Here is a 12,633-nt window from a genome sequence, read left to right as displayed (position 1 = left end):
TCATGTACACGCTTTCCTCATAGCTTTCTAGTGAAAAAAGAAAAAAGGTCATTTGAAAAATTCCAACCAATCATGTCATAGTTGCACTACAGAAAATGGAATTTTCTATAACTTCATTAGGGCTAGGCTTTTGTAGGTGGGAGGGTGGGGTGAATATGGAGGCAGGAGATCAGTTCAGTGTGAATTCCAAAAAAATCAACAGGACTGGGAAAGACTAAGAGTGAAAGCCAAGGAGAGCATTACCCAGCTGTGGTCCCTTCCTATCTAGGCAACTGTCCCATGACATCTCTTCCCACGCCTCCCCTCCCCATAGACAGGCAGCCTTCTCTTCACATACAGATGCATTATGTGCATATTAATTTATATGTTTGCTTGTTGCTTGAATCTTGCTATGCATATTTTATACCTCCCCCTCTCCCACCCCACTGGACAGAAACTTATATCCATTTCCCCTGGGTATCTAGTACATAGTTCTGTACCTAGTAATTTCTTAATATATCTTGTTTTCTGACTTCCCTCAGCATGTTCCCACCCCTTTAGGCAGACTCTGGATGCCCTCAACCCCTGCTACTTGTTACTGTCTCCTACCCTGCCTGAAGAGCCCCCTGGGCCTGAGAAGCTCCTCTCTGCCCCACCTTCCTCCTCACTTGGTCTCAGTAAGATTCTCCCAGCAGAAGCTGAAGATGCTGAAGGAGCTCTCCAGGGCATGTGCACACTCATCTGGCTTCTTATCCCCAGGAAGGCCGAAAACACAGAGGAACATGCAGCCCTGAGATAGGTGACAAAGAAAGAAAAGGGAAATTGACCTGGGGAAGAAATATGGCTTGCCTCAACTGAACCAACTTCCCTAAATGAAGCCAGACCCCTTCCTGGCTGGTTTTCTATTAGGAATGTAGGATTCTATAAGATTCATGAAATGGACGTTCTAGGCCACATCAACATGGACATTTTTAAAAAAGAAGAAAAAAAATCTTGATTTAACTATTTAAAGAACTGAAATTTAAAACACAAGAAAAATCGATGTTAAGAACTTTTCAAAAATTCAATTTCTAGTGTCTACCTTGAGCTAAGTCCATCTGCCTATATTTTCTTTACCTATAATGTCAAGTATGATACTGCTCTTTTTCAGGCTCCTAAATTACCTCAGAAGGATCTGATTATACTTACTTTACTAATAGAGACAGAAAAACATTCTTCATGCTTTCATAAGGATTTTTCAACAAGAAGAGAATTAAAAAGATATGGAGGCTAACACTCAGTTACCCTGAAAATTAAACTACCTAGAACATCCCGGTCCTTAAATATTATTACTTGAAGTTTTAATGTAACATAGCTTATTACAAAATAAGAAGCAGAGAGTCTGACTTATGCCTGTGTTATGTGAGAGATAACATAAGATGTTATAATAATAACATAAGACTATTATAATTGTCTTAAGACTATTATTCCTCACTCACCTTTAATGTTGATATGTCAAGTTCCCTTGTACTTACTGTCTCAGACATAAAGATCCGGCTCAGCTGGCCACCCCCTTTCTCTATCACTGTGGAGATGTATAAGGCAGCCTCCTGGATAAGATGACACAAATGCAACGTCCATGCTGTCTTGTGGAACTCTAGGCTGACCAAAACCATAGTCACAGTACGGAATTCGGATATATACTCCATAGGTTGGCCTTCATCAATCTACAAAGACACAGTGAGTTACCTTGACTGTATCTTCAACTTTTAGTATCATGTTTAGGCATTTAAATTCTATATTCCATGGTAAACATGAGAAAATGACTTATAGATGTCAGACATAAAACTTAAAATTCAGGTTTAAGAGGTATAGAAGATATACAACCAGTGCACTTGGAGTTAAAATTGTTGACTTTAAACCTAATTCACTGATGAAATTTGCCAAGCTTTTATATTTCCTCTCTAAGACAGTTTGATATGTCCAATTCTATTAGTCATTATATCACTTACTAAGGGATTCACATATAAACAATCAATCAACACTTATTTACCAAGCATATACTCTATACCCTGTTTACAGTGTATTAGTTTCTAGAGGGACAAACAAACAAAAACCAAATATGGTTTCTACTTTCTAGGACTGAGAAATCTAAACTTATAAGACACGTCATCACAGTAATTGGTGCAGATGGGAAAATCTGCTAGTATTACAATGGGAAGCGGGAGATGAACTGGATCAATCAAATGGTTGTCACATTTGTACATGTACACTTGTTTACACAAACACACACACAGTCTACACACAATGACTCAAGAGCTAGGAAATAACCTTCTTTAAAAGGTTTTTCATTATGTGCTTCCGCAAGGTTTGCTCAAGTGCAGAGTCTGGATCCAACTCCAGGGCAGTTCTTAGAGTGTCTGAGAGAAGGAAAACAAACAAAATGTCTCCAGCCATGTGGAAAATTAATCTTTGAAATTTTGGGCATGGGTATAATAAAGGACAAAATAACTTACCAGCACTTGTCCGGTAACGTGGCAGGTAATCGAGGCACTTGTAAAAATGCTCATCAAAATCAAATGGGTCAATGATCCGCATATCTCTTAACTATAGAAAGGAAACTGCTCAATTCTGTGCCCACCCACCAACTGGATTACCTTTGGCTCCTTAATAGAGGGGCTAAGGATGGCATCTCCCTTGTTTATCACTTATCTTTTCAGCCTTACTGTTCTGCCTCGTCTGTCTTCCTGGGAGAATATCCCTCACCTCCCTCCAAAATAAAGTTCCAGTGGTTGGTTTGGTCTGGTGTTGAGCACCACCAGAGCACTGCCCTATGCAGTAGGAAGGCCTTTTCAGGACGTTCAGTGGATGTGACCAACCTCCTACCTTCACAGCTTCATCCTCCCTCATGATTTCCACTTCAAACATGTACTGCTCACAGAGCTTCCAGCAGTTCCAGGACAAGACAATCTCATTTGCCTGAGCCAACCGTTGAGCTAACTGGACACCGTCTACATCACGCCCAGTCACCAAGAGGTACTGTCGCTGCTCGTCTCCAACAATAACTTGGGAAATCCGCCCCGCAGACAGACCTATCCAGAGAAAAGGAGACAAGTGGTGAATAGACAAACTCAGCTGGAAAACTATGCAAAGGCTGGGGTCTGGAATCCTCACATTGCTTTATGCATCACGCCAAATCTCGTTATTGCCCACAGTAGCAGAAATATTAGGTGAGCTCCCCCTCAAAAAGAATAGCTTGCTCCAGATTTCCTTCTGTCTTAAACACACCTAGAGACAGACATTCAGACAAGCCTGGGTTGTATGAGGGAAGAAACTCTTGGATCCTAGGCATCCAAGAGTCTTGTCTCTAAATTGCTCTTCTAATGGACAGCTAGGTCCTGATGGCAGAGATCAAATGATTATGCTCAGAAACTGCTGCCACCGTGACCACACCAGCTCTCCTCATATGTAACCAGGGCTGAGTGAGTAGACAATCAGTATTTTACCACACATGGGCTTCGCCATACCCTTTATTTCTGCCTCCTGTTTTTCTTGTCCTGGGGGATTTCTTAGTGCTAATAACAACTGAAAAACGGGTTTGCTTGCCAGGGAAGAAATTACTATAACCAGAAGTATGCCCTTAGGCAAGTCACCCAATCCACACTAAAAACAAGGGAAAAAGCAGTTTTAAAAGAATGGCAGAGACATATACTTTTGGCCAAGGTGCAGCAACAGGCAGTGAATTTACCTTAATGCCTGGAACAACCAAGGAACTGGAAAAATACACAAAACAACAGTTTTCAAGATATTGGACATTAGGTAATTAAGGACAATATGCTTGAGAGATGAGAAACAAACAAAGTGAACCCTCTGATACCCCAGCTCACTGCCTAGAGAGAGTTTCCAGTACACATCTCAGGGAGGGTAAGCCCAGGTGTAGCCCGGAGGATTCCCTGAGTTGAGACAGAGGTAGGAGTCTGAGAAGGCCAAGCTAGCTAGAGCTCACAGGGCACTGTGAATGCTGGAGAGGAGAGTGTGTAGAGAGAAAACTCCACAGAAGTCCAGAGAACTGAGTCCCTCTCAGGTCTTTAAGTGCATCAATGTGAGGAAACAACCTGAGGCTAGGGAAAGAGCCCCCTGAAAAGATTAGAGGAAACAATCTTAGTATCACACAGGGCTGGGAATAGTTCCCATTTCCACTAGCCAGAGTATTAAACTTCATGCTTCACAGGACATTAGGTACAATACTCGGAAGTGGTGTGCCTCAGGAATGGGGCAAAACTAGCTCTGGACTAAACACTGCTCTGGTCCTATCCAACAAAATTTGAAAGCAAAACCTATTAAGCTAACCACATCTCAGAACTAAGTTCAAGAATATTTATAGAAATATTTAAAAATCCAGCACTCAACAAGGTTAAATTCACACCTGGCACCCACCAAAAATTACCAGGTATGCCAAGAAAAAGGAAAATATGACCCACAATGAGAAGAAAAATCAATCAATCAAGCCCAATGTAGAATAACAGAGACGACAGAATTAGTAGACAGGACATTAAAAGTTATAACTATATTCCATATATTCAAGAACTAGAGAGAATACTAAACAAGTAGGGACATGGAGGATATGGTATCTTCATATGGATGAAAACCACAGGCCTGAGATGAAAAATACACTACAAAAATACACAAGAAAATATATTAGATCAAAGGCAAATTAGACTTTTCAAAATAAAAGATCTGTAAACTTGAAAACATAGCAATAGAAACCATCCAAAATGAAACACAGGGAGAAAAAAGATAGAAAAACAATGAACACAGCATCAGTGAGTCGTGGGACAATTTCAAGCAGCCTAATATGTGTGTAACTAGACAGAGGAGGAGGAAGAGAGAAAAAATTATTTGAAGAAATAATGGCAGAACATTTTCTAAATTTTATAAAAACTAGAAACCTATAGATCCAAGAATTTCAATGAGTCCCAAGTATAAGAAAAATGAAGAAAACTGTACCAAGGTACATCACAATCCGATTACCTAAAACCAGTGATAAAGAAAAAATCGAAAAGCAGCTGGGGTAGAAGGGGAGGGACATTATATACAAAGAAACAAAAATATAGATGAAAGCAGATTTCCTGTTGGACATACTGCAAGCTAGAAGACAGTAGAACTGCAAGCTAGAAGACAGTAGAACAACAGCTTTCATGTAAGAGGAAAAAAATTCCTGTCAATCTAGAATTCTATACCCAGGGAAAATACCTTTCAAAAACAGAGGTGAAATAAAGATTTTTTTCAGACACACAAAAGCTAAACTAACCCATCTCCAGCAAACCCACACTATGAGAAACGTTAAAGGAAGTTCTACAAACAGACAATAATAAATGTTGACTAGGACATGGAGAAATTGGGACCTTTACACATTGCTGGTGGAAATGTAAAATGGTACAAACACTTTGGAAAAAAGATAAGCAATTTCTCAAAAAGTTAAACATGCATCTACCGTTATGACCCAGCCCTTTCACTCCTAGGTATTTAACCAAGAGAAATAAATGCTTAAGTCTACACAAAGACTTGTATACAGATGTTCATAGCAGCCTTATTTGTAATAGCCAAAAATTGACAATAATCCTATTGTAGATCAAAAAGTGAATAAATAACCCTAGTCAGAGAACTAAGATCCCGCAAGCTAGCCAAAAAAAAAAAAAAAAGCAATGATAGAAAAATCTGTGGTTGCTTGGGGATGGGGAGGGGAGTAGTGGGATGGAGAGTTTATAAAGGGGCACAGGAAACTTTAGTGAGTGTTGAATATGTTCATTATCTTGATTGTGGTGATGGTTTCAAAAGTATATAAATATGTCTATGTACAGTATCACTTATGAATTATCAATAAAACAAAAACCAGAAGAAAAAAGGATAGGATAGGAGAGATGCCATACAACTCAGAATATGATTCTTCACTTCTGTTCCTCAAAATACAAATGAATAGCTAGAGCCAACTTTTGCCCTTACTTCAGAAACCCCTTGAGGTTTCTGGACTCCTGTGAAGCAGTTTTTTGTATAGAGCTTCGCCTTCAATCCTGACTCTGTTGAAACTATGGCCTCTGTGTACAGCTTTTAAATTTCTATGGCATTATATAATATATATATATTTTTTTTAAATTATTTTTTTATTTATTTATTTTTGGCTGTGTTAGGTCTTCTTTTCTGTGCGAGGGCTTTCTCTAGTTGCGGCAAGCGGGGTCCACTCTTCATTGCGGTGCGCGGGCCTCTCACTATCGCGGCCTCTCATGTTGCGGAGCACAGGCTCCAGACGCGCAGGCTCAGTAATTGTGGCTCATGGGCCCAGTTGCTCCGCGGCATGTGGGATCTTCCCAGACCAGGGCTCGAACCCGTGTCCCCTGAATTGGCAGGCAGACTCGCAAACACTGTGCCACCAGAGAAGCCCTATATTATATTTTTGATAATGTAATACAGTAACATAATTAAAAAACCAAACTATATAAAGAATATACATTGAAAAGTCTTGATTCCACCTATATACCTATCTACACTATTTTCCCCCAATAGGTAACTTTTATTAGTTTCTTATATATCTTTCCAGTGTTTCTTTATACAAATATAAACAAATAAGAAAAATTCTTACTTCTCCTCCTTACTCAAAAGGTAGCATACTAAACACAGTGCTTTGCATCTTGCTTTTTCTCATCTATATTTTGGAGATATTGCTATATCAAAACAACTTTTTTTAAAGTGGCAGAGAATCTCATTGGGTAGACTATTATTGTTTATTTAACCAGTCTCCTACAGATAATTTTCAACCTTTTATCACAATCTATATTGCAATCAATAATCTTATACATATGATATTTTATAAATACTCAGGTATACCTACAGGATAAATGTTGGGGTTGAAGGATAAATGTTAGGATTGCTGGGTTGAAGAATAAATGCATTTGTAATCATGGTAGAGATTACTGAATCACCCTCCATGGAAGTTGTACCACTGCTGACTCCCACCAGCACTGTGTGAGAAGGCTTATTCCTCACAACCTTATCAACAGTGTGTTCAGCATCTGAATTCTTCCATATCTATAGGTAAGAAATGATCTCAATTGGTACTTTCAATTGACATTTTTCTTATTACGAAGTTGACCAGTTTTTCACAAGTTACAAGGGATGATTTCTTTGTTTATGTGTTATTTATGCATGTTCTTTGCTCATTTTTCTGTTAGAATGTTAGTCTTTTATTTATTTATTTATTTATTTATTTATGGCTGTGTTGGGTCTTTGTTTCTGTGCGAGGGCTTTCTCTAGTTGCGGTAAGTGGGGGCCACTCTTCATCGTGGTGCGTGGGCCTCTCACTATCTGGCCTCTCTTGTTGCGGAGCACAGGCTCCAGACGCGCAGGCTCAGTAGTTGTGGCACACGGGCTTAGTTGCTCCGCAGCATGTGGGATCTTCCCAGACCAGGGCTCGAACCCGTGTCCCCTGCATTGGCAGGCAGATTCTCAACCACTGCGCCACCAGGGAAGCCCAGAATGTTAGTCTTTTCTTGATTTCTAGGTGTTTTTTCTATGTTAGGAAAATTCACCCTTTGTCTAAATGATATAAGTTGCAGACATTTTTTTCCAGGTTGTCATTTATCTTTTGAATTGTTTATACTGTTTTTTTTTTTTCCAATTGATCACTCTTTTAGTAGCTAATACCTATCTTTAGCTGCAGGTCCTGGCCTTCTCTGGTATGGTAGATCCCAAATTTCTCCTGTATCTCCAGACTGCATTTTGCCACCAGGGTAATGATGTCACTCAGTTGATTCTGTTCCACTGTCCAGAGTGCCAAGAGCACATTCCCTGTAGAGACACAGATAGGCTGACAGAGATCAAACATCTGGATTCACTTGCCAGAGCAAAGCTCCCGATAATGCAGAAGATATCATGCAAGGTGTCAGACAAGGTTTCTTGGCCCTATACGTCATACTAGGTTAAAATACGGCCTTAGATCCTTAAAACCATTCAGCATATAAAAACATGACTAAGTAGAAGCTGAAATGTTCCTAAAACCTAGGGCTATTTTTGGTACTCTTCTCTCCATCAGTATACTAACAGATCTAAGAGGTTCACAAAGCGTAGGTTTACATTCAAGTTGAATTTTAAGATTTTAAGTGGTTTCTTTAAGTTTAAATGAAAAGACAGGCCAACTCTATGGCATATAGCTGTTAATAATCCTAAGAGTTTTCCAGATAGGAGACAAGCCAGACTTCTTCCCTACTTAGCTTCTGCTATTAATGACCAAGTTTCTCATTAGTTTTCTCATGAATGCTTTATAGGCACTTATTTTCCTGTCAGTCAATGTGAACAAAATGTAAAGTACTTGGGAGCTTAATATGTACAAGGCTTTTGCATTAGACTGGGAGATCCTTTGAGGCAGAGACTGTGTCTTCCTCATCTTTGTTTCCCCAGGGCCCAGCACATACTAAATAAACAAACAATGCTGAATAAACAAACATGCCAAATTCCACCTATAGTCTTCCTCGCTTACAGTGCTTTAAATATTCAGAAAAAAATGAAAAATACCTGTGATATTTAGGATATCCCCTCCAAAACAGAGCACATCTGAAATCAAGTAAGGGAGAGAGAGGAAAATGAGTCAAAATCAGAGATATGCCAGATCATGGCAGAATAATATATGATGAAAAGAATGGCCTGCAGAGTTTTTCCTCATATCTTTTCTGGTCAATTTATTCACTCCAAGGCTTAGACTCCTTCTTCCTTTCCCCTGGCTTCTCCTCAAATCTGTCTGTTCCTATATCCATCTTCTCTAAAATGGAAGAAAAGTCCTCCTGTTATCTTCAAAGCCATCCCCCTATTCATGCTCTGCATCCTAGTCCCTCTCACCCTCCCAAGAACGTCACTCCTTTCCTTATCTTCTCTCTACTCCATCATTCCCATTAGTATCTTTTTTTTAAAAAAAACAAAACACAACAAAATTAACCCACCTAGTCTTGACTCTGCCTTCTTCTCTAGTTACTAGCTCAATTTTTGTTACATTCCCAGCAAAACAATTCTCAGAAGAGCTGGCGATATACAAGTTTCTCCTCCTATCAAATTCATGCTTAATTTTTTTCCTCTACCATTCTCTTCTCAGTTTATTCCAATCTGACTTCCATTTCCACCACTTCACTAAAATGATCAAAATCATCACAGCATTCATCTTGCTAAATTCAGTATTTTTCAGACATCACTATATTTGACACTTTTCATTTTCAACCCAGCTAGAATGGCCCTCTTCTTCTAGAGACACTACTTCCCCTTTGGCTTCACAGAATCCTACCTGACTGGCTGCTTTATAGTCTCTTTTGTAGGTTCTTTCTTCCTGATCAAAATCCTCCCCTGGAGTTCCTTAAGCCTCAGTCTTAGGCTCTTTCTCTTCATTTACACTCTCCCAACGTGGACTCAATCAGTTCTTTAAGTAACATCTTTATGCCATCAATTCACTTTTCATCTCTAACAGATCTATTCTCTGAGCTCCCAGGCTCAATCATACCTGCTAACTTCATTTCTCCAGTTGACTGACTTATTAACATCTTAAACTCAATATATTTAAAATAGAACCCCTGATTTTCTCTCAAAGCCATCTTTCCCATCTTGATAAGTGACATCACCATAAATTCAGTTATGAAAGGCAAAAAACTTGAGAGTCCCTTTCCTCACTACTTCCCACTGAAATCCAACACATTAGAAAATCCTGTCTGCTGAACTGCAAAATATATTTCAAATCAGTTTATCTCGGTACAGCTCCCTTCATTGCATATATCTAGACCAATGGTTTCAACTTTCACTGCACACTAAAATTGCCTATGAAACTTTAAACATCCTTATTCCTGGGCCAAACCCAAGACATTCTGATTTAACTGGGGTGAAGCCTAGACCTCAGGATTTTTAAAAGCTTCCTAAGTAGTTATCTAATGTGCTGCCAAGGCTGAGAATCACTAACCTAGATGAAATTTCCATCATCTCTCCACAGCTGCTCCAAATGCCTCTTGCAGCTTTCATTCTTACCACCTACCCTCCATCAGATCCCAATAATACAATCTCCATGAGGGCAGACACTGTGTCTTTCTTATTTTTCCATGTATTTCTAGTACCCAGCAGCTCCTGGTGTTATAATACACACATGATACATAATATCTATTTCTCCCTTTCATCTAAACTTGATGAGATCAATTGAAAGACTTATTTTTATTTTTAAATTAAAAAAAGTTTTGGCAGTGCTGCTCGGCTTACAGGATCTCAGTTTGAACCCTGGCCCAGGGATTAAACCCCGGCCCCGGCTTTGGAAGCGCAGCGTCCTAACCACTGGAACGCCAGGGAATTCCCAAAAGATTTTTTATACTTGTTCCTCAGGGGTAAGGGGTGAGTCACATAGCCACTTTATGTGGCTAAAGAAGATGCCACAAAGTAATCATTCTGGTGAATCTCAGAATGATGGACATAACTCAACAGGATACTGTCAGTACAAGAAGGGAATGTTATATTAGTACTAAAGGGTATAGGGCCAGAGTAATTTCTGTTAGGTAGACCTAACTAGACTGAAAACTCCTCTAAGAGTAGGTTTTTGCACCCCCTGCACCTATTACAGTGTTACGTCACAGAGTAGGTACTCAAAACATGTTTACTAAAAAACAAACAAACAAAAAAACATGTTTACTGTACAAATGAAAAGGTTTTTTTTTTTTTTTCCCCAGATTAGGCAAATATCCACAAGCTTAGTATTGATACATGGCAGAAAATAAAACACTCAGTCCTGCTTCACAGGATCAAAATGCAGTAATACAATGGGAAGGTGTTCTGTAAATTATATCTGATATACACACGAGGCACATTATATTACTGTTAGAAGACACAACCTGAGGAATACTTTATTTTGAAATAAAATACAAACATGCAAAGTAAAAATCAGCATTTTTCCCCCCTTTCTGAACACCGAGTCAACAGGATGTGCGACTGGGTAGAATGGCAGATACAGGCAAAGATCTAGCTCGTCAGAGGCAACCTGAAGAAAAAAAGGATGAGTGACACTAAAGGGATGTCACTTTAGTATGTCTTAAAGTGCCCCCGAGCCCCCTTCTGTTACAAACCCTCAAGAGCCCATCACCACACCTCCTTGCTCCCCTACAACGGTCACTCACGCTCCACGATGTCACTAATGTAATAACTGAAGATGTGGGCCAGTGTGTCCATGTCATGTTCCGACTTGCAGCTCAGGCTGAACCTGTCCATTAATGCTGTAAACCCTGACCAACAAAGCAAAAATTACTATGTTAGCTGCAAGTCCTAAACTTTTAGGCTCTATTCCCTCCACACATCAGGCCAGTGGAACGGAAGCAGATCTTCTCAAGATGAGTAATTTCATTATCCTTTAACATGGTGTTACTTAGCAAGTACTCAGGGCCAGGCTGGTTGCTGCTGCCTCTGGGAGTCCAGAGGGCCACCCTCCCCATGTTTCTAGAAGCTGCAGATGGTGAAGATTCACCCACAAGTGCCCTTTTCATTGGAATCCGGCTACTGCTTTCCCATCATACTCTCTTAAGGCTCCCTGGCCAAGGGAACCTGTAGGATTCCCCTCTCCCCACCCACGTGAGGGATAGAGAAACCACTGACAAGGAGAATGGATGAAAGCTTTATGGAGAACTCATATGGTGAGCTCCTCCGAGGACAGGCACCCGAATCACTCATCTTCATATCCGTGACACATGAACTCCACAAATACCTGTTAAATGAACGACTCTCATAGTAGCTGCTAGGTCTCAACTCCTAGAACAATGGCGGGCACCTACTTATGGACCCAAAGAAGAAAATAACTAAACAAATAAAATCACTGGATGAAGCAGAATGCTTATTGGAAAATGCTCGGGACTGGGGAAAAACTTGGGTCCAAAGCCTGCCATATGGCCCCGAAAAGGTCCTTTCCCCTTTCTGAGTCTCAATTTCATCATCGCTGAAGTGAACTCCAGGGCTACGACAGGTCGTCCGAAAAGGCATCCTCCTGCTCGGAAAATGACCCTCACGTTCCGGCGGAGGCGGCGAAAAGTGCAATGAGACGGTGCCTTTAGCTCGCCCCAGGGCCAGGCCCGTAACCGCCGCGGCCTGTACCAGCTGAGGCCCAACGGCCGCCCCTCCGGCAGGTCGGGAGAGCGACGCACCTCCCCTCGCCCTCACCCGTCACGTGGACGCCAAGGAGGACGCCCTGGGCCGTGGCAAGCTCGTGTTCCGATCCCCGGGGCTTCCTGAAGACCAGGAGGTCTGGAAGCAGCGCCGCCAACCGGGCCTCTACGGGCCACAGAGGCGGCACCACCGCCCCCTTGCCCGTCGCCATAGCGGCGGCGGCAGCAGCGAAATTTTTCGCCGAACGACCGGAAACAGCGTTCCTCCGCGTAGCAGCCAATCCGCAACGACGGCCCTGACGGGTCCCTCCCGCCAACCAATCAGTGCGGGCTTCCTTGGGGCCCCGCCCACCTGTTTTCATCGCCTTTGCGCTCGCTGCGGATTGCGGGGTGGGAGGGGCGGAAGGAGGGCAGGGCGGTGCCTTCGAAGGAGCAAAGCCTGACGTTTTAAAATCTCTTTCAAACGTGAAGCTGCTTTTACGATAAAACTGATCACCTGGGATAAATATCAATAGGGTGG

The 12,633-nt window shown here is 41.2% G+C and overlaps 1 protein-coding gene across 1 annotated transcript in view; it reads right to left on the bottom strand.

Annotated features, from left to right (window-relative positions):
• Positions 1 to 12,329, bottom strand: part of LOC103012311 (adenylate cyclase type 10-like) — a 39,271-nt gene extending 26,942 nt beyond the window's left edge. Inside the window, exons 1-9 of the mRNA XM_007197890.2 lie at positions 12,169 to 12,329; positions 11,139 to 11,243; positions 8,524 to 8,562; positions 7,657 to 7,800; positions 2,845 to 3,050; positions 2,475 to 2,565; positions 2,290 to 2,378; positions 1,494 to 1,685; positions 648 to 769 (exon numbers count right to left, since the gene is read on the bottom strand). Coding sequence (XP_007197952.2) covers positions 648 to 769; positions 1,494 to 1,685; positions 2,290 to 2,378; positions 2,475 to 2,565; positions 2,845 to 3,050; positions 7,657 to 7,800; positions 8,524 to 8,562; positions 11,139 to 11,243; positions 12,169 to 12,325 — 1,145 coding nt within the window. The 5' untranslated portion in view covers positions 12,326 to 12,329. The remainder of the gene's footprint in view (positions 1 to 647; positions 770 to 1,493; positions 1,686 to 2,289; positions 2,379 to 2,474; positions 2,566 to 2,844; positions 3,051 to 7,656; positions 7,801 to 8,523; positions 8,563 to 11,138; positions 11,244 to 12,168) is intronic.
• Between the last annotated feature and the right edge of the window lie 304 nt (positions 12,330 to 12,633).

This window comes from Balaenoptera acutorostrata, chromosome 10 (genome assembly GCF_949987535.1).
Source record: "Balaenoptera acutorostrata chromosome 10, mBalAcu1.1, whole genome shotgun sequence".
NCBI classification, from domain to species: domain Eukaryota; kingdom Metazoa; phylum Chordata; class Mammalia; order Artiodactyla; family Balaenopteridae; genus Balaenoptera; species Balaenoptera acutorostrata.
This window is presented reverse-complemented; position numbering and strand designations above follow the sequence as displayed.